We start from the raw sequence: 21849 nt of genomic DNA, 5'->3' as shown, positions 1-21849 counted from the left end.
GCAGGAATGTCTTGTAGCCATCTAGGTATTTCTAGCCCCTGGGCACTAAAGATACTACAGTACAACCTCTAGCATTCCTAGAAAGAATGAATTTTTTTTGGGGGGGGGGGACACACCCTGCAGTTCTCAGCTTATTCCTAGTGGTTCTGGAGGACCACAAAGCTGTGTTAGGATTCAACCAGAGTCAGTGGCCCAACCTGAAGGGCTATCTCACCAGGTTCTCAAAACACCTTTGTGAAAGCTTTATTGCCCATCAGATCAATTAAAATCTAATTATTAGGGTCAGAGACTCCTTGGTTCTATGCTGGGCATTGCATATGTTTCCCACCCCACTCCCAACACCAAGAACGACCCTAAACACCTAAGTAGAAGTAAATACTGAGCATCACCAGAAGTGGCACAGAAAAACAAAAATTAAATAAGTCCAGTAGCTCTTTTCTTTTACTAGAGCAAATAATCAGACTGGTTGGTCTGGGTCCTGCTGTACTCAGGGCTTACTCATGTTCAGGGAACCACTTGTGGTAGAGGGATCAAACCTATGTGCAGGGCAGGGCAAGCACCTTAAATCTTGTATACTCTCTCTGGCCCTAGACTCCTTTAAGTATTTGCCAAATATGTTTGAAAACACCTATAAAAACTCAGTTTATATAATATTAGGAGTATTTTACTTCATTGGTTTAAGATGTAAAGATGTGAAGCTGGAGAGAAAGTACAGCCTCTTGCCTTATGCGTGCCTGACCCCGGTTTGATGTCCAACATCCCATATGGTTCCTGGAGCCTGCCAGGAGTGATTCCTGAATGCAGAACTAGCAGTAATTCCTGAGCACCACCACAGGTGGGCCTCCCCTCAACCCAAGAAAGATGCATAGATGTATCTGTGGATAGAAAAACTAACTCAGCTCCTCCTATTGAATTATTTTTCAAATTTGATCAGTTTTATTCTGCAACTTATTTGGGAAATAAAAAGAAGTCTGATTTTGGGACCACAGTGATAGTGTAACATGTAGGACGTTTGCCTTGCAAATGGCTAATCAGGGTTGGATTCCAGGCATCCCATATGGTCCCCCAAGCACTGCCAGGAGTAATTCCTGAGTGCAGAGCCCGTAAGTATCACAGGGTATGCTGCCCTCTGCCCTCCCAGAAAAAAGGATCTGATTTAGAAGTGACTTGGCAACTAGGTATCAACAAAATCACAAAACATATTCCAGCCTGAGTAACTAGTCACATATGAGGTAGTAAGTTATCAATGTAGGACCCAATCTCTATCCTAGCCCCATCTATTTGAAAAATCGTTTAATGACACCAAAATTTGCCTGTTTATGAACTATTTTTTCAAGTAGGACACTTTGATATTATTTTTTGTTTTTCATCTTTCCCATTAAATTATCTTTCAAGGTTAAGAACAACAGCTGTAATAAGAAAAATGACTTTCAAAACAGATAACTTAAGGCTTTGGAGGGAGAGTCCAGTGAGCAGAGTGCTTGCCTACATGTGGATGACCCAGGTTCAGTCCCCAGCACCCAATGTGATCCCCTGAGCCCATCAGGAGCGATGACTGAGCAAGTGTGGAGAAGAAAGAAAGTATTTAGACTGGAATACAGGTTGTGCTACATACTAGCTGGATAAATGTCTGGCCATATTTCCCTGAACTATAAAATAAGGACAGGGCTGGAGTGATAGCACAGCGGGTAGGGCGTTTGCCTTGCATGTGGCCGACCCGGGTTCGAATCCCATATGGTCCCCTGAGCACCGCCAGGAGTAATTCCTGAGTGCAGAGCCAGGAGTAACCCCTGTGCATCGCCGGGTGTTACCCAAAAAGAAAAATAAATAAATAAATAAAATAAGGACAAAAAACTACCTCATGAGTAAAACATTATAACCAACAGTCAGTCAGTCAGTACTGATATATTAGAATGTTGACAATTAACTGCATATAATTTAGTCATAAAACAAAGATAAGTTGGGCGGGAGAGAGAGTACAGCTCGTAGGGTGCTTCCCTTGCATGAGGCCAATCTGGGTTCCATCATCAGCATTCCATATGGTCACCTGAGCACCACCAGAAGTAATTTCAGAGTGCAGAGCCAGGAGTAATCCTTGAGCATTGCTGGGTGTGGCACAAACAATAACAACAAAAAAGCCAAAACCCAATCCAAAGAAAGATAAGCAATCCATCAAGAGAACGGTTTAACTGAGTATTATGAATTACACTGAGTACAGAACTGAGGTGGGGAGAGGAAAGGAAAGGTCCTACTGTCTATACTAAGGGGATACCATAGTGATACTCTGATGAGGTAACAGTCATCCCTAAAAACAAATGCTTACACTCTAGTGAACTAATGCTAATGTAAAAATGTTATAATATATACATATTAACCATAATAAAATGCACCCCAACTTTCATTCCATCCTACTTTTTTATTTTGGGGTGGCACCCGGCAGTGTGCAGGAGTTACTCCAGGCTCTGCACTCAGCCATCAATAATGGTGGGCTGGAGGGATCATATGGGATAATTGGTGAACCAACCTGGGTTGCTGGGAGCAAAGCAAGCGTCCCAGCCCTTGTGCTACCTCCCCACCACCCCAAAATTTTTAAAATGGTTGGACATGTCCTCTTAGTCAAGTTTGACAAGTAGTGTCTGTTAAAATCAGTAAGTTGAATTCATTCAAAATAAAAAAGCTTCCTATCAATGTTCTACTAGCTCTACTGGTACCAATTTCTCATACTCCCTAGAACCAACCGAAAGAATATTTACACCAATATGCACAAAATCTTCTGAGTATCTAAAAAAATCAGATTTAAAATCTCAGCCAAATTGGTTGGGTCAATCAAGCAACGATGTCAAAACAAAAAGATTGATTAATAAGTTTTATTATAAAGTATCTTAAATGTTTTTCTTGTAAAACTATCAAAAACAGTTCAAGAGTTAAAAAAAAAAAAGCTACAGGAACGGTGAAAACTTTTGTGCTAAAATAAAGATAAACCTTGGACCGGAGTGATAGTACAGTGGTTAGGGCGTTTGCGTGCACGTAGGCCACCCAGGTTCGACCCTGGACATCCCAAATGATCCCCTGAGTTAGCACAGTCAGGCGTAATATCTGAGTGCTGAGATAGGAGTAACCTCTAGCATGGGTGTGACCCAAAAGGCCAAAAACAAAAACAAAAAACAAAAAAAACCACCCCAAGTAAACCATAGGCTAAAACTGATACTGTAGGGAAGGTGACAATTTATTTTACTATTCCAAAGTTTTCATTCACAATTAGCATTTGCTTATCCTTTATTTTTATCATTTTAAACTCGAAGCTCTAGCACCTTTGCGAAAACTGAGGTTTACTAGTTTTGGTTTCTAGGCTATCCCGTTTTGTTTTCAGCCAAACATCTAGATCTGATGGTTTGAAAAAGCAAACAAAAAGAGAAGCTTTTGTTTCCAAGGGCACAACAGTCGAGTCACTCCGAAACTACACGTTATGTCTGTCTTACACGCTTTTAAGAAACCCCAAATTTGAGAACCCATTCAAGCGTTGCATATGAAAGGCCAGTAGTCCACAAATTGCCAATCCAATCAATCTGCTTTAGTACTTTACCTTTTTAAACGGGATTTACCCGGACTGTGACTGCTGTTACTCAAACGCGAACAGCAGCCCCCCCCCCCCCGCCCCATTAACTTCGTTTACTTTCTAGCGAGCAAAAATGACTACCGTGGAGAAGCAGCACTTCCACAAAGATGACAAACCAAACCTCAGAACACAAACTTGGCTGCTAACACCGCCCGATTCCCAAACTACAAAGCAACAACAACAAAACAACAAGAAGCCACCGCCCCCATACGCCAGCAAACTTTTGGAGTAAGCGAACTTCTTTAGCCTCACCTTTGTTTTGACACCCCCGAGCAGCCCAGATAAGCCACTCGTGCAAGAAGAGATCGAAAGACTCAGCTGCCGTTTCCGTAGGAGAAACGACCGAAAATACTGAACCCAGTTGACGTATTTAAGTTACCCAAGCTCCGAGCACTTCCCTAAGATCCAGCCATTTTAGATTTCAGCCCTTCTTTTGAATTTCACAATGTGAAAAGTAGATTGAAAACTTAAAAAAAAAAAAAAAAGCCCGGCGGGGGGAGGGGGGAGTGACTCGTTCAAACACTTGGCGAGCGACCAGCGTTTTTTTTCCGGGGGAGGGAGGGGTCGGTGGGTGCCGGAGACGCCGCTTCGAAATAAATGAAAACACCTCGCGACCGAGAAGTGGGCAGCGGAGGGTTAAACTGCTCTTTCCCCTCAGACTTCCACGAGTTTTTCCCTTCTTAGATTTTTCTTTCCTTCTCGGGCGGGGGTGAAAAAGAAAAAGGAAAAAAAAAAAGCCGTTGGCTGCGAATTCAGTAAGCCCGTCCCAGCCAGCCGCACGGGCCGGAACGCCTGGAGCGGAGCCAGAGAGCCGCAGGTGAGAGATCCGACCCCGAGACCAAAGTTGAAGTCGGAGCGCTCCGGAGCAGCCGCGATGACGCTCCCCGGCGGAGCTCCGCGCGGCCCCGTGGAGCGGCCCCGTCGGCCCCGCCGCCCGCGGTGGGCTGCGCTCCCCGCCCCCTCCCCACCCTCCGGGCCGACCGACACTCAACCACCTGTGTGAGAGCCTCCTCCAACTACTTTCCGCAGCCCGGCGGTTAGGCACCGGGCGGAGCCCCGCACCCCAACGACTCCAGATCAGCTCCTGCTGCGCGGCACGGAGCTCCCTACTCACCGGGCTGCGGCGGGGCTACAGCTGGGGTCCAGATGCCGCGTCCGAGGGAGCGTCCCCAGCTTCCAGATCCGGCAGAGATAGATAGCCCACAACCATAACAAAGCTCTTCCCAAAATGGCTGCCCGGCCCACACCGCCCGGGAGGGGCCGAGCGGGCAGAGAGGGAGGAGCCACGAGCGGCCTCGGCCCTCCCCATCCAACCCCACCTCACACACGCCCACCCGCTCGCCCCGCCCACAGGAGCGCACGCGCACGCGCAGAAGGGCAGTTTGGGTGACCCCCCCCCTTCCGCGCCTCCGGCTCCCCACGCCGCCAACGTTCGACCCGGTGAACGGCGGTTTCTCCCTGCCCCGCCCCCAATCCCATGTCACGGCCCTTCGGGTCTGCGCGCGGTCGTCCCCGTCCCCTGTGCAGAAGCGAATGCGCGTCCTTTCTTCACGCGGCCGCAGAGCGCGAGCTCAGCGGTTTGTTATCCCCTCGCGCAGCACTAGGACTCGGACGCGAGTGAAAGAGGCGGGGGGTTATTATAGGTGTACCTTTTTTTTCCCCCCCGAACCCGCACTCTTGCTCTCCCACCCTGCGTCACCAAACTACTAAGCTCCGCTTAGGTTCCGACCCCTTCCCACCTTCGGCTCCTGCCTCTCTTCACGTGCGCGCGTCAAGACTCCAGCCCCCAGCGGGCTACACGGCGGGGTTCTGGAGTCCCGCGCGGCCGACCCGACGCGCTACCCTCTGGGACTGGTAGTTCCGCCCTGAGGCTGGCGTCACGCCCCCGGCCCAGCGATGGGGCGGGTTTCTGGCCGGAGCCAGCCGGGGTGCCAGGGCAGGGACGCCGTTCCCTCACCCAGAGTCTTATTGGGCATCGGCCGGCTTGAAGGGGCGGTGCTGCAGTGGAGAAGGAAATGAGTGAAAGCCGACGCACTAGTCGCGGTTACTCTTAGTTTGCTCTGAGCCCGGGCTCACGGGAAGTTAAGCCATGCGGTGGCCTGGCAGTCGGGAAGCCAGATTTACCTAAAATCCGGAGGAATGGGGAAATTGGCTGTTGTGGACTCCCTAAACCCTCCAGTTGTTTCAGAAGGAGACTTAAAACAGCCGGGTGCTGTTTCCTGTGATAGGCAGGGAGTGGAGGCCCAGAGAAGGGAAAGGACCTTCCCAAGGTCAAATCACCGTCAAAAGATAAAGTGGAAAAGGACAGGAGGAATGATCAAATCTGTTGGATTACCTCCCAGTCCGGGGTCCTACCTTTCATGGGAGTGAAAATCCTGTTCTTCGTGCTATGTTTGTTTCTTAATTAAGTTTCCAGATCTTAGCAAAGAGAAGGGAAGTATAAATAGGATTATTACTTTCGGTTTTTGAGCCGCGCTCGACATTCTTCACGGATATTCCCGGCTCTGAAGTCGCTAAACTGGTGGAAAAAATGGGTGGGACCATGCATGCGTTCAGCCCTTTGCGCTCTCTCCAGCCCTTATTATTAATTTTTAAATACTAGTAGTTTAGGACCTTAATGCGGAAGTGTACCTCGTCCACCCAAGAAATTCTACTGTTTTTGCAGAGTGGGCTCCAGAAATGGCAAGCAATTTGACTAATTTATACTTAAAACACCGAATTTCTAGGAGCTTTCTTCTACCAACGATTGTTTCAGTAGTTGCACTGGGTTTTCTCACACTCTGCGGGGCGGATTCAGCTAGCGTGTAACCCTGGAACAGCGAAGCAAGGGCGCTGCGATATCCTACAGACTTCTCAGCGGGCATCCACTGGGGTGAAAACGTTAAAATAGCTCCCGTCAGGAAGACGGCATAGGAACCAGTAAACTCTGGTCAAATCCCCACCCGGACACATTTTTTTTCGGTTCTTAGGAAGTGGGCTGTTCAACCTCACTTGCCGGAAGTGTGTGTCCGCGAGCACCTGGATGTTCTTGAAGCTCTGCTTTCGGTGCTTCCCCGCCGCGAAGCCGGCAAGTATGTACGGCAGGGCCGCTACGAAATACAAGCGGGGGAAGGGGGTGGGGGCACCAGATTGTTGAATGTGCGGGCACTATCGGGAAAATTTCCTGGGCAGCCTTATACCGAGACTCCGCTTGTTTTTCTCCGATCGCAGCTCAGTTTTGAATTTTGCGACTGTTTCTTTGAGGCAGTGAAAATGTTGAGCATTTTCGCCCCGCGTTTGGCCCTTAATCATCTTACCATTGCTTCTTCCGGCCTTGAGGGTTTAACACTTTTTTTCGCTTGTATACCCGTGAGTTGAAAAACACGTGTTTACTTTTTTCTCTTTTTGGGTCACACCCGGCGATGCACAGGGGTTATTCCTGGCTCATGCACTCAGGAATTACTCCTGGCGGTGCTTGGGGTGTATGGGATGCTGGGATTCGAATCCGGGTCGCCCGCTGCGTGCAAGGCAAACGCCCTATCCGCTGTGCTATTGCTCCAACCCCTCCCCCCCCAAAAAAAAAACCACGTGAGTGTTTAGAGAAGTTCGAAGGTGGACGAAATTATTTCTAAGTGGTTTGGTATGCCCTTATGCAGCTGATTTTGAACACAGTACTTGTGTGGGCCTTGCAGATGTGCTTTATATTTAGGATGTGTATATACTACAATTTACTCAAGAGGTTCATTACAGCTTATTTCTTTTTTGGGTAGGGGTGCGTTGGGGACCACATCCAATTGTGTTGAGTGCTTACTCCTGGCTCTGTGCTCAGGGATCATTTCTAGTGGTCCTCAGGTGAACATATGCGGTGCTCAGAATTGAGCCAGGGTCATCAGCACTGCCAGGTATGCTCCTTAACCACTGGACTATTTCTCTGGCCCAGTGATTTCTTCATGTATAGAATGAAGGCATTGAGTGCTGTACAAAATTTCTTTATCCACTTCTAATACCAGTGATTTAAAAAAAACTTAATACAACACCTTAAATTGTTTTACTCTTGTACAGTGGGTCAGGATTAATATTCTCATTAATTCGCTTTTTAACTGCTAAACTAAACATGATCTTTTGGTATGTGTGTCGGGGGTGGAGGGAGAAAATCAGATACACCCAGCTGTATTCAGAGGCTACTCCTGGCTTTATGATTTGAGGTTTCAGCAGGCCAGGCTACTGCATGATGCCAAAGCAAGTAGTCCATTTCAGAATTATCTCTACAACCTTGAGAGAATTCTTAACCATTCATTGATATGTAAGGTAGACTATTACTTGTCTATTTATATAGTGACAGGAATAGTTCTCAGCTCTTTACATGTATCAACTGACTTAATTCTTACAACCCTATGAAGTAATTACTATAATTCGTACTTAAAAGATGAACCTCCACCACCAATGGGCACTGGTGGAGGGATGGGCACTCGACCAGACCATTGTATGACTGAAACGCAAGCATGAAAGTTTGTAAGTTTGTAACTTACAACCTCACGGTGATTCACTAATAAAAAAATTTTTTTAAATAAATAATCCGAATATTCTTTTTTTCTTTTTTTGGTCACACCTGGCAATGCTCAGGGGTTTCTCCTGGCTCTGCACTCAGGAATTACTCCTGGCGGTGCCTGGGGGACCATATGGGATGCTGGGAATCGAACCTGGGTCGGCCGCGTGCAAGGCAAACACCCTACCACTGTGCTATTGCTCCAGCCCCTAATCGAATATTCTTAAAAAAGAAAAAAGATGAACCTCAGTATAACAATACTAAATAAGTTCATCCAAATCACAGAGCTGTTGGAGCCAGAGGGTTATTACAGTGGCTAGGGTGCTTGCCTTGCTTTGTAGCCAACCCCAGTATGATCCTCAACACTTTATATGATCCCCCAAACTCCGCCAGGAGCAACCCCTGAGTACAGAGCCAGGAGAAAGCCTGAGCACTGCTAGGTGTGGCGGCAAAAAACCCAAAATCACACAGCTGTTAAGTGGTGGAGCCAGGATTCCAACCCTGTTTGTTTGAATTCAAAGTATGCAGTCTAACTTAATAGTACTCTCTCAATATAAAATTGATGCTGTTGTGTTGAGTTAATGCATGTAAAATAAAAATTCAAGGATAAATTAAGGTAGTTAAGACAGTACTGATTGCTACTGTCATTATTCTGACAATATCTCTTATGCCCCAAAAAGATAATAGATGGAAAGCAAGCATGGTTTTGTTATTTTTTTCTTTATAGGAACCACATCCTGCTGTGCTGGGGTCAGGGCTAGAGGGGGTGATACTTGGCAGAAGTGCAGGCCTGACAGTTCAGTGTTTGGGTGAGGTTACGAGGGGGCTGTTCTAGCCTAGCAGTGCTTACACCCATGATGACCCTGTTGGGGTGGGGTGAGGGGAGGTGGGCACTTGGTACCAGGAATAGAACTTATGCCAAGCATATGATGAATTATCTGTTTGGCCCTGACCCTTAGGTTGTTGTTTTGGGGAGCCATACGCAGCAGTGTTCAGGGGTCACTCTGGCAGTAGTTGGGACATATGAGATGCCAGGGATTGTAGCTGGGATGCCCACGTGTGAGGCTAGAACTCTACCCACTGTCTCTTCAGCCCTCTAACCTTTAATTTTAAAGATGGGAAATTAAAACTCATCTTCCTGAGCAGGAGAGATAGTACAGCAGTTAAGGTGCTTGCCTTGAATGTGGCCAACTTGAGTTTGATTTCTGGCATCCCTTATGGTCCCCGGAGTCTGCCAGGTGATTCCTGAGTGCAAAGCCAGGGGTACCCACAGAATACTGCCATGTGTGGCCCCAAAACAAAACAAAAATATAAAAACTTAGAATACTTGAGCCAGAACAGTAGCTCTACAAGCGGGTAGAGCACTTGCACTTGCTCTGCATGCATCTGACCTGGGTTTGATGCCTGGCATCCTTTCCTTTATAGTCCCCCAAACACTGCTAGAGGTACCCAGAAAGCAGAGAGAGAGAGAGGAGAGAGAGGAGAGGGAGAGGGAGAGGAGAGAGAGAGAGAGAGAGAGAGAGAGAGAGAGAGAGAGAGAGAGAGAGAACAGTGGGTAAAGTGATTGTCTTGCATGCTTCTGACCCTGTTTCAATCCCTGGTATCCATATGGTCCTCTAAAGACAGCTGGATATGACCCAAAAGCCAGGGAAAAAAAAAAGATGAGAGAACTTGGGTTCACCCTCCCACCTTAGAAAAATAAAATGACTGGCACTGCAGAGTTACCTAAGGTTACAGAGCTGGGAAATAATAAGTATTTATAAAATCCAGATTGTCTGTCTTCTTGCATTATTTTTTCCTGTTAAACCAAATAGCAATACCTAAAAGAACAATTCAAAAATGGATTCTGGGGCTGGAGTGATAGTACAGAGGGTAGGGTGTTTGCCTTGCACGAGGCCAACCTGGGTTCGATTCCCAGCATCCCATATGGTCCCCTGAGCACTGCCAGGAGTAATTCCTGAATGCAGAGCCAGGAGTAACCCCTGTGCATCGCCGGGTATGACCCCAAGAGCAAAAATAACAATAATAATAATAAAGGGAAAAAATCGATTCTTAAATTTATTTTTTAATATTTTTTTACTGATTTTATTGATTTTTAAAAAATACATTGTTTTCAAGGCCAGAGAGATAGGACAATGGGTGAGGCATTTGCCCTGTATGCAGCCCTGCAGCACATATGGTCCCCTGAGCCCATCTTCAGTGCAGAGCAAGGAGCAACACCTGAGTACAGATGGGTGTGACTCAAAAAATAAAAAATCTTTTAAAATATATTGTTTTCGCGGCTGGAGAGATAGTACTTGCCTTGTACATGGCCAATCGGGGTTCAGTCCTCAGCACCAAGTACCGTTCAAGGGTGATCCCAGGAGTGATCCCTGATCAGAGCTAGGAGTAAGCACCACTAAGTGTGGCCCCAAAACAAAAACAAAATTCATAGTTTTCAAAGAAACAACAGGAGAAATTCTCATGAGGTTTTTTTTTTTTTTTTTTTTTTGCTTTTTGGGTCACACCTGGCGATGCACAGGGGTTACTCCTGGCTCTGCACTCAGGAATTACCCCTGGTCGTGCTCAGGGGACCATATGGGATGCTGGGATTTGAACCCGAGTCGGCCGCGTGCAAGGCAAACGCCCTACCCGCTGTGCTATCTCTCCAGCCCCCGCATGAGTTAATTTTTTAAATTACACATAAGGGACTGGGGTGATAGCTCGAAAGTGCTACATCTTTTGCATGTAAGAGCACTGGGTTTGATCCCAAGCATCTCATGGTCCATCCCCTGAGCCCTGAGCACTGTTGGGAACTGCGAGAGCACTATGATGGGAACAACCCCACCCCCAACACTGCAGGTGTGTTCCCAAAAACAAAAACATACTAAATTATGGAGAAAGTTAAAAAAAGTAACGTCGTGATTTTGATTTTTTCCCCCCAGCAATATGCTTCTCTGACTCAGATCCTTTACTTAATATACTAATCAGAACTGCGTGGCATCTTCCTGAGCAAGATTTTCACTAGTGCACAGTATGCTTCATTTCATCCAGAAGTTTTCTCGGGCATCTTCAAAGGTTGGTTATTCAGCATATGTTTGAATCTATTTTCCAGGCATTGCTTAACTGGAGCAATTTTAGGAAAAAGATGAAATTCCTTTTCCTCACTTAGCTGAGGAGGCATAGTAAAATATTTAATGTCAAGTGCTATAGTGATCTTTAAAAGTAGGAAAGTGGAACAGAGTGTCAACAAGAGGGCCAGAGAGATAACAGAGCAGGTAGGGCACTTGCCTCGCATGCTGCACATCTGAGTTTGACACAACATATGATCTTCCTAGCACTGCCAGGAATGATCCCTGAGCACAGAGCCAGGAGTAAGCTGTGAACACTGCCAGGTGTGTCCCTTCCCCTCTAAAAAGAAAGCTAAAGACATAAAAAGACAAGGAATTATGAAAAGTATGTAATGTTGGGGTCAGGGCTATAGTCCTGTATTAGAGCACATTGGTCTTTGATCACATATGACTACTCAAAGCTTATTCCTGGCTCTACACTCAGGGATCACTACTGGCAGAGCTTGGGACCCATGTGCAGTATCTGAAATAAACCTAAGAGCCCTACCTGCTGTACTATCTTACCTCTCCAGTGCCAGTAGAGCACATTCTGTACATGCCCCAGGTTCAGTTGCTGAAACTACACACACACAAAAAGTGTGTAATTTATAAAACAAAAATTTTGTTTGTTTTGGAGTCACACCGAGCAATGTGCTTACTCCTGGCTTTGAACTCAAGGATCTCTCCTGGTGGGAGTGCCACATGGGTGCCAATTGGAGTGTCAGGGATCGAATCATGTGCAAGGCAAGCACCCTACCCACTGTACTTCCTTCGGCCCCTATAAAGCAAAATTGGAAGATAAGTTGTATTCCTCTAGATAAATTATCTTTTCCATTATTAGTGCTGTTTCTTTTAAATATCCTATATATAAATAGAAGAGGCCATGTAGTAGGCCAAATAGTTAAAGCCCTAGATTTCACCTGTTTCTCTTATTTAAGGACTAAGATTAACAGTAACCCGAAACAAAATCACTGGTTTCTTTTTTTCCCTTACTCATTTCCATCTCCTCTTCTCCCTTCCTTGTTGTCCCCCCTCCCTTTGCAGGTCCTCATACTTTGGGTTGTGTTTGCACACCTGCTTGCCAGGGGTCTCACTTCTGTAGTGGCGATGTTCAGGCACATTCTGTATTATGTATCGAGGGGGGGTAGCGGGGGTTGTATATTTAGTGTTGTATCAAACACAAGGGTATCACACATGAAGGTAAGTGCTGAACTACTGAGTGACATCCATATCCAACTTATATATTCTAGTTGTGTGCTCTGAGGTTTGAAGTCTTAGTTCACACCTTTAGTTGCAGTGGTCACTGTGGATCACACATTTCATTTTATTTTTTTATTATTATTATTTTTTTTTGCTTTTTGGGTCACACCCAGCGATGCTCAGGGTTGACTCCTGGCTTTGCACTCAGGATTTACTCCTGGCGGTGCTTGGGGGACCATATGGGATGCTGGGAATTGAACCCGGGTCAAACCCGGGTCGGCCGCGTGCAGGGCGAACGCCCTACCCGCTGTGCTATCGCTCCGGCCCCAGGATCACACATTTTAGAATGCTTGCACTCACCCTACTGATGGGCCAGAGATCACATATTACCGGGGAGTCCAAACAGCAGAACTGCTAGGAACATGCTTTGGCACATGAGGGCACCATGAGGAATCAAACTTGTGCCTTCACACTTGCAAAACAGATCTTTGTTGTTGGTGTATTGTCAGAAATCGCACACCCTTGATTGCTGTGCTTGCTAGGATTATACACATTGGGTTGAGTTGCACCAGAGATTGCACACTTGGTTGCAGCACAGGGGATTGCAAACAGCAACTCCACTGGGATCATACTCAGATATGTGAGGCAACACCAGAAATTGACCACGTAATCTTATTGGCTTCAAGCTTATGAGGCAAATTTTCCAGAAAGCTCCCTGAGCCCTAAGGCAGGCACTTTTGCCACTGGTTCTTTTTTTTTTTTTTTTTCTTTTTGAATCACACCCGGTGATGCACAGGGGGTTACTCCTGGCTCATGCACTCAGGAATTACTCCTGGGGTACTCAGGGGACCATATGGGATGCTGGGAATCGAACCTGGGTTGGCCTCGTGAAAGGCAAATGCCCTACCTGCTGTGCTATCACTCCAGCCCCAAATATTTTATTTTATTTTACTTTTTAAATTTTATTTTATTTTGCTCTTTTGCCTTTTTGGGTCACACCCAGCGATGCACAGGGTTTACTTCTGGCTCATGCACTCAGGAATTACTCCTGGTGGTGCTTGGGGGACCATATGGGATGCTGGGAATCGAACCCGGGTTGGTCTTGTGCAAGGCAAACGCCCTACCCGCTGTGCTATTGCTACAGCCCCATTGGCTCCTATTCTATTGGTGTTGTTTTGTTATGTTTTGTTTGCAGGGGCAGGAGTGTTTGGGCCATCCCACTTGTGCTGAGTGGCTACTGCTGGCTCTGTGTCAGGGGATCATAGTTGCTAGGGATCAACATGCAAGGCATGCCTTATTCCTGTACTACATCTCCAGCCAACTGTCTTGATATTTTTCCCAACCTAGACACAACCTGCACTGCTCAGGGCTTGCTTCTGGTGGTTCTCAGGGGATCATGCAGTGTGGATATTAAATCCAGGGCCCCTGAATGCACGGCATATGTGCTTTCCATTTCCCTGATCCTCTTTATTTTTATTATAGGGGGTCACAACTGGCTGGCTACAGTCTATGGGGTACTGGGGTTAAAGCTAGGGCCTTGTACATAAAATATACTCTACCACTTAAGCCAGATCCCTGATGAGAAGTTTTTTATTCAGTAGCTTCTTTGGCATTTTATATAAGCTGTTTAATATTATTAGCCAACCAGTGATGTGTAGTCAGTTCACCTTTTCTATAAAATTTTATGTGTTGATAAAAAAATAGATGGCTTTTGTATTATTTCAGATTGTAATGAATTATAAAATTTGGTGTTGTATATGTATTAATTTTGTTGTAATCTTCTGGTTCTGTTTCTCTATAGATGCTGAAGTTTCCTTTCACAGTCAGAAGATGCTCCAGCACAAGACCAGATAGATGTTGTCTCAAGATATGTCTCCAGAATTATTTTCCCCCTTTGTTTCCAAGGCATTGGCTTCTCTCATCATATCCAGTGTCTGTGAACAGGATTCAGTACTATCATACTTCCCCTTGCAGTTTTAAGAAGCAAAAGGAACCAGTACTTCCAGCCAGGCCACCGAGCAGCATCACTTACCTCCCTGACAGCCCAAAGCCAGCATTATATTTAACTCTGGCAGGACTAATCCCTTTTGTTGCTCCACCACTGGTCATGGTGGTAACAAAGTCTTACATCCCTATTTTAGCTCTTGTTCAAATGGCTTATGGAGCTAGTTTCCTATCTTTCTTGGGAGGGATAAGATGGGGTTTTGCTCTAACAGAAGGCAGTCCTGCCAAACCAGATTACCTTAATTTAGCTAATAGCACAGCTCCTCTTTTATTTTCATGGTTTGCTTTTCTTTTTTCAGAAAGACTCAGTGAAGCTATAGTCATAGTAATAATAGGCTTAGGGATAGCATTACACATTGAACATTTTCTTTTGCCACATTATCCCAGTTGGTTCAAAGCTCTGAGGATAATAATCACTTTGGTAGCCTTTTTTTCATTTGTAATCACTTTACTGCTGAAAGATATTTATCCAGAGAAAGGACCTAAGAGACCCAGTCCTGTAGGATAAATATAAACTACACTGTAGATGATACTAGCTTGTGACATCACCTTTTCCTACTTCTCTTTGACATTTTTTACGCCCACCAATGATAATGTATTCATTGTAATTCTTGTGAAGAGAGGAAGAGTGTCTACTGTGGTTTCAAAATGAATCTTATCCTCATTTTACTTTAGACAAACATTTTATTTTAGACAAAAATAAACAGTTTACTTGAGATATGAAGTCCTGTTGGTGTGCTACAACGTAATATTGCCAGTGAGTTTAAAGATGGGAATTTTTGAAACAATGGGAATGTCATATGAACATATAAGACTGCCATCCACATGCAACCTAGAAACCTAGAACATCACCCCTTCAGACCTCTAAGAAGCAGTTAACTCTACCAAAATCTTGGTTTCAGACTTAACTCCAAAACAGACGATGAATTCTGTTGTTTAAATTTCTTTGGTACTTTGTTATAGCAGTGAGAGCAGATTAGTTCATCATGGTATTGGACTTCACTCTGATCATTTAGATTATGAGGCAAAACCTGTGGCTGAAATGACCTGATTGAGAAAGAAAGCTCACACTCATAAAAACCTTACTGTTTTAGTGAGGAAACACTGCTTCTAAGGTACTTAAAACTTGTTTTGTTTTTGGGTCTCACCCAGTGATGCTCAGGACATACTCTTGACTCTGCTCAGGGATCACTCCTGACAGTGCTCAGGGGTCCCATAATCATTTTCAAATTTATTTTCAGTGCAAATTCATTTTCAGAGTTAGGTATAAGTCATACTTTCAGGCAAATTACTCAGTTTCACTAAAGTGCCAGAGAACGCATTTTGCAGGTGAACTATAGTGTTCTTTTTAGAAAATTGATTTTATTTCTGTGGTTTTTTTACTTAATATATTTTTTAAGTGGATCACCATGAGATACACAAATTTCTTCATGATAGGGGTTTCTCTGTATTGCTTTTTGCCATCACAGGGATATTGTGACTGGGGGTTGCACATATGCCTGGTTGTGGTGCTTGCTGGAGTCACACATCTGGTTGCAGTGCTTGTACATGCTGGCCACACTCAGTTGAGGCTTACAAGTTTTGGTTGTGCTGCTTGCAAGGTGTCATACTTCCTGGCTGCAGCAGTCACACATCTTTTGGTTGCTGTGCTCCCTTGCTGTTAGACTGCTTGGTGCTACGCAGTGTGACCTCCAGGACTATGCTTGTTGTATGTGCACACCAATGATGGGGACTTTTTTTTTTTTTTTTTTTGGGTGACATCCAGCAATGCTCAAGGGTTACTCCTGGCTCTGCACTCAGGAATTACTTCTAGTGGTGCACAGGGTTCCATCTGGGATCCTGGTTGGCTGCGTGCAAGGTAAATGTCCTCTCTGCTGTACTATCGCTGCAGCCCCTATGATTGAAATTTCTGACCCTGTGCTTACATGGTCGGTGCTCTAAGTCGCTGCTTTATTCCTCTAGGCCTTAAAATTGATTTTCAAGTATTCATTTTAAGTATATCAGACAGGATATTCGGAAGCATTTTTCTCAAATATTTTGGTGGGAGATCATTTTAATACTTCATAAAATTAAATGAGCTTAAAAGTTCCTATAATTAAGATACTAAAAAGCCTGGATAGGCTTACTCTTCAAGCCCATGTTCTCCTTTGAACACTTCTCTTGCTTACTTGTCTCTGTTTCTTTGCTTGCCTTTTTCCATTCTGGAGAAGCCTGTGTTCTCTCTCGAATATGCACTTCAGCCTTTCTCTCTCCCGTCACATCTGTCTAAATAAGTTTCAATAAAAACTTTCTAGCTTCACCAAAACTAAAAAAAATAAAAAGCCAGGACAACCCTACTACAGTTTGGTGACCCAGAAACACTACTAATTAAATAATGTGAATAAAAGCAGAAATCAAGTTACTTTATTAGTATATTCATTTTTAAAACAATTATCTTGGAAGTAAGCATTTTACAATCATCCAATCACCTAATATAGGAGTTCACCATCACCTATTTTCAGAGTTTATCTAGATCTATTAAACCCAAATCATGATTATCTTGTTTTTACATTTCTATAACAGTAGAAATTTATCCCCTTCATAGTGCCATTTTAGCTGGGTGTCAGATAACAAATTATTTCTATGGCTAGTAATATTAAAGGCACATGGGTCAAAGATTAAGTTATTTACAAATTACCTTTTTATTTTGGTTTTGGGGCAACACCTGGCAGTGCTCAGGGGATGGTCCTGGCTCTGCACTCAGGAATTACTCCTGGTGGGGCTTGGGGACCATACAGGATGCTAAGTATTGAACCTGGTCGAACTGAATGCAAGGCAAATGCCCTACCCACTGTACTATCATCCAGCCCCTCTTGATATTTAATTCCTTGATATTTTCAGATTCCAACCAGGTGTGCAACTTACTTTTCAGAATAATCTAAGGAGCCACAGATTTCAATACACACTTCATGAGTTTCATACCTGCATATAGTTAAGTTATGAAAATATTCTTATGGGCCAACCTAAATATTTTGGATTTGAGTGCTATCTGAATCTTTAATGCTTATCAAAGGATTTCTGTTTTCTGGGCTTTTGTTTGTTTGTTTGTTTGTTTGTATTTGCTTTTTGGGTCATACCCAGCCATGCTCAGGGGTTACTACTGGTTCTGAACTCAGGAATTACTCCTGGTGGTGATTGGGGGACCAAATGGGATGCCAGAGAAGTGCCCTACCCACTGTACTATTGCTCTGGTTTCACCAAAGGATTTCTATCTGAATAAGCTGCTGGGGCCAGGGAGATAGCTCAAAGGGCTTGTGCACATGCTTTGCATGCATGCAAGAAACCTGGGTTCCATAACCAACTCCATGGCTCTTCAAGCACCACTGGGAATCGGTGCCAGAGTGGGAAGTAATCCCTTAGCACTGCTGGGTATAACCCAATAACCAAAATTGAAAACAATAAGTTGCTGATGCCCATAAACAATATATATAGTAAAGGTAAAGAATGTAGAGCACTTACTTTGCATGTGTAAGGCCCTGTCTAATCTTTAGCACTACTTAAATAAAACTTTGTGTTTGCAGTTCTGGAAATAGCACCCAGTTTCCATACATAATATGGTATATGCTCTACACCAGTACTAAAAACAAAATGGAATTTTGAGGCCAGAGATATATAGTTCAGAGGTAGAACATATGCTTTTTGCATGTAAGAGGCCTGGGCTTGAATTCCTAACAAAAACAGATGCAAAATGGGAAAAATGGACAACCGTTATGAAACATAAAACACAAAATGGAAAAATTAAAGATATGTAAACCATCCTCAAATCAGCAACGTAGACATAAATGTAGGAAAGACAATATTAGTTGGCTCCAACTCACAGAGGAAATAAGACAAAAATTATGTACATAAGTGGCTGGAGCAATAGTACAGCAACTAAGGCACTTGCCTTGCATGTAGCCAATCCAGGTTTCATCCCTAACATCCCATATGGTCCCTGAGCCCCACCAGGAGCGCCCTGAGTGCAGAGCCAGGAGTAAGTCCTGAGCACTGCTGGGTGTGCTCCCCAACCCCAAAAAATATTATGTACATTAGTAAAGAATCTTGCCAGGGATGCAGTTTGGCAGTAGAGTACTTGCCTTATATGTATGAGGACAAGGTTTGACATTCAGCACAGAAAAAAAAAAAAAGAATAATAATCTTACTCTCAGAAAATAACAGACAAGAAGTCTTTAGAATATTTTTCAGAGAGAAAAAGAATTACTGAGAAGTAGTTTTGGGTCAGAAGTCTCTCAACTTACTCTTCTGAGTCACTTTATAAAAAGTTTCCAGATATTTACAATTCCAGCTTTTCCAAGTCAGGCAGCAATTTTTCAGTGAGCTCATAATTTAGGCTTGACAAAGTAAAAGAAAACTTCACAAAACAGGATAATCTAATAAACTCCAAAGTCAAACATTTTTGGTGACGAGGAGAAAAAGGGAAAAAATGATCTAGGTGCATGTCACCTGCTAGGCTCTTAGCATCCACCTTTTTGCAGTATAAAAATGTTACTAAGAAACTTTTAATTCCAGGGCTGAAGAGTAAAGCAGGTAGGGTGCTTACCTTGCAGGTGTCTGGCCCTTGTTCTATCCCCAGTATCCCATATGGTCCCCCAAGCACTGTCAATAGTAATTCATGAGTGCAGAGCCAGGAGTAACCCCTAAGCATCACCAGGTGTGGCCCCCCAAACAAACAAAGTACAAAACAAAGCAAAACCCCACAAAAATAGTTTGGCCAGAAGAAGAGTACAGACCATTAGGAGCTTGCCTTGTGTCCAGCCCACCTGGATTCAATTCATGGAACCCTATATGGCTTCGGGGCCTGCCAGGAGTGACCTCTGTGTGCAGAGAGCTAAGAGTAAGTCACAAACACAGCTGGGTGTGGTCCAAAAACAAAAGAAAAAAGATGGGTTGAGAAGAATGTACAGGGATGAGGTACTTGCTTGAATGCAGCCAAACCCTGGTTGGGTCCTGGTTTGCTTCAGATGGCTTCCTGGACACCCACAGGAATAATCCCGACCAAAAAGCTACGAGGAAACCCAAACACTGCTGGGTGTGACAATCCCCAAAAAACGATGAGTGAGGAGCCAGAGAGATAGTAGAGCAAGTAGGGCACTTGCCTTGCACATGGACAACCCAGGTTCAATCCTGGCACCCTTTATGGTCCCCAAGCTCTGCCCTCAGGAGTGCAAACTCTGAACACACTGAGTGTGGCTTAAAAACAAACAAAAAGAGTGAACAGAAGCTTTTTCAATGCTTTTTATCAGAAAAAAATTCATACATCTTGGGGCTGGAGTGATAGCACAGCAGGTAGGGCGTTTGCCTTGCACGGCGGTGACCCAGGTTCGAATTCCAGCATCCCATATTGTCCCCTGAGCACCACCAGGGGTGATTCCTGAGTGCAGAGCCAGGAGTAACCCCTGTGCATTGCCAGGTGTGACCCAAAAAGAAAAAAAAAAAAAGTCCATACATCTACACAAGTAGTTATTTCCCAGGTACCTCTCCCAATATCTGCTGCCAATAAAAGTTTATAACTCAGGACAAAGTAGCCCAAAGGGCTGAAGCACATGCTTTGCATGTGAGAGACCTGGGTTTAATTCCAAGCGCTATGCTGTGTCCTAAGCCAAGCAGAGCAACCCCTAAATCCTCAATCCTTGGTGTGGCTCTAGTTCTTCCTCCCAGTCAAAAAAATTAAAAAAGCAGGAAGGTTTATCATTGTTTCTTCGTTGTAGGTTAAACTATGGCCATAGTGCTCTGAAATCATTACGAATGTAAATACTTTTTTTTTTTACACTGCTGAGGATTGAAGTCATGGCCTCAGACAGGTAATCTGTGTGCTTTACCCATGAGCCACAGACTTAGCCCATATAAATATCTCTAAACTGTATCACTGGTATTTGTATATTACACAAAGGTTACGTCAAATCTTCAGTTACACTGGAAAAGCAATCATGAATCTACCTTTTAGGAAACTTCTGTAAATTATTTTTACAGAAAGTACTTGACCTTAACTGGACTAAACAGCTCTAAGGCAGAGACAGCATTCCTGCTGACCAGCTAGAAAATTTATGTGAGCTCTATATTATTTTTTTTATCTATTTCATATTTCTTCTAATTAAGAGTCTTAGAAAAACCATTATTTTGCCATTTATCTAATAAAATCAGAGGGTCCTAGGACCAAATACACATTTGTCTTGCAAAAGACCAGAGCTGATATTTTCAAAATATTTCTTATGTTCTGTTTCATATTTCATAGTACAGCAACACCTCCTTCACAGCGACTGGTGATCATGTTACCAATTTCTGTCCACGTATCTGAATGAGGGTTATAAACTTCAACTGAGTCCAAGGTACCTGGGGCCAAGAAATCATGGCTGGAAGATCGTCCTCCAGAAACATAAAGAAGCCCATTGACTGCCACAACACACATGCCAGCTCTAGGCACTTTCATGGAGGCAACTTCAACCCACTTTTCCTGGATAAGAGGGGGGAAAAAAAGCAGGTCAGAAAACAATAATAGAACAAGCAGCTTAGAAATCAAATACTGGGGCTGAAGTGATAGTACAGTGGGAAGGGCACTTGCCTTACATGCAACCAACCAGGGTTCAATCACCAGCATCTCATATGATCCCCCAAGCATCACCACCAGGAGTAAACCCTAAGCATTACCAGGTGTGGCCCAAAATCAAACCCCCCCCCAAAAAAAGGGTAATTTTGTAAAGTTTATTTATTTTGGGTTTTTTCACGTGACACCTGGTGGTGCTCAGGCCTGACTCCTGGCTCTGCACTTAGAGATCACTGCTGGTTTAGTTCAGGGGACTATATGTGATGCCAGAGATTGAACCTGGGTCAACTGCATGAAAGGTAAATGCCTTGCCCTCTGTACTATCTCTCCATCCCTAAAAGGTCATTTTTTTTTCTTTTTGGGTCACAACCAGTGATGCACAGGTGTTACCCCTGGCTCATGCACTCAGGAATTACTCCTGGTGGTGCTCAGGGGACCATTATGAGATGCTGGGAATTGAACCCAGGTCGGCCGCATGCAAAACAAACACCCTACCCGCTGTGCTATCGATCCAGCCTATAAAAGGTCATTTTAAAAACACAGAATAAGTGGCCCGAGTCCTAAAATAAATACCATCTGACCCTTACAAGAAGTCTGACAACCAAACTCAACAACATTGTACTGTATGTCTTATGGTGATTCAATAAAAAAATAGTAAGTTTGACAACTCTTGGTATATACTACTCCCTGAAGAAATTTTGTGGGGAGAGGAACTAGAAATAGTGCAGGGGTGAGGGGCTTGTCTTGCATGCAGCTGACCCAAGTTCAATCTCTGGCATCCCTGAGCACCCCCGTGATCAACCCAGGCCACCTGCTCATACACCATGTATTCCAG

General features: G+C 44.3%; 2 protein-coding genes across 7 annotated transcripts in view; one reads left to right on the top strand and one right to left on the bottom strand.

Annotated features, from left to right (window-relative positions):
• Positions 1-21849, bottom strand: part of IPP (intracisternal A particle-promoted polypeptide) — a 72494-nt gene that overhangs the window by 14538 nt on the left and 36107 nt on the right. For 5 of the 6 annotated variants that reach the window (XM_055140378.1, XM_055140379.1, XM_055140377.1 and 2 more), the window contains one exon: positions 16823-20924. In XM_055140378.1, coding sequence (XP_054996353.1) covers positions 20700-20924 — 225 coding nt within the window. In that variant the 3' untranslated portion in view covers positions 16823-20699. Of the gene's footprint in view, positions 1-16822; positions 20925-21849 lie in introns of those variants that run through there. The other variant, XM_055140382.1, reaches the window with a different exon arrangement.
• On the top strand, positions 5644-20313 carry TMEM69 (transmembrane protein 69). The gene is made up of 4 exons (XM_004620557.2): positions 5644-5659; positions 6586-6687; positions 11066-11198; positions 14232-20313. Exons 3-4 carry the CDS (start codon positions 11157-11159, stop codon positions 14940-14942), a joined length of 753 nt encoding a protein of 250 aa, XP_004620614.2. The 5' UTR covers positions 5644-5659; positions 6586-6687; positions 11066-11156; the 3' UTR covers positions 14943-20313.

The sequence above is a fragment of the Sorex araneus genome, chromosome 5 (genome assembly GCF_027595985.1).
Source record: "Sorex araneus isolate mSorAra2 chromosome 5, mSorAra2.pri, whole genome shotgun sequence".
In the NCBI taxonomy this organism is placed as follows: Eukaryota; Metazoa; Chordata; class Mammalia; order Eulipotyphla; family Soricidae; genus Sorex; species Sorex araneus.
This window is presented reverse-complemented; position numbering and strand designations above follow the sequence as displayed.

Bases quoted from the DNA above. Each gene is read 5' to 3' on its own strand.
- TMEM69 (XM_004620557.2), top strand. From the start codon at position 11,157: ATGCTTCATTTCATCCAGAAGTTTTCTCGGGCATCTTCAAAG. The intron at 11,199-14,231 runs GTTGGTTATTCA...GTTTCTCTATAG, and splicing joins TTTCTCGGGCATCTTCAAAG to ATGCTGAAGTTTCCTTTCAC.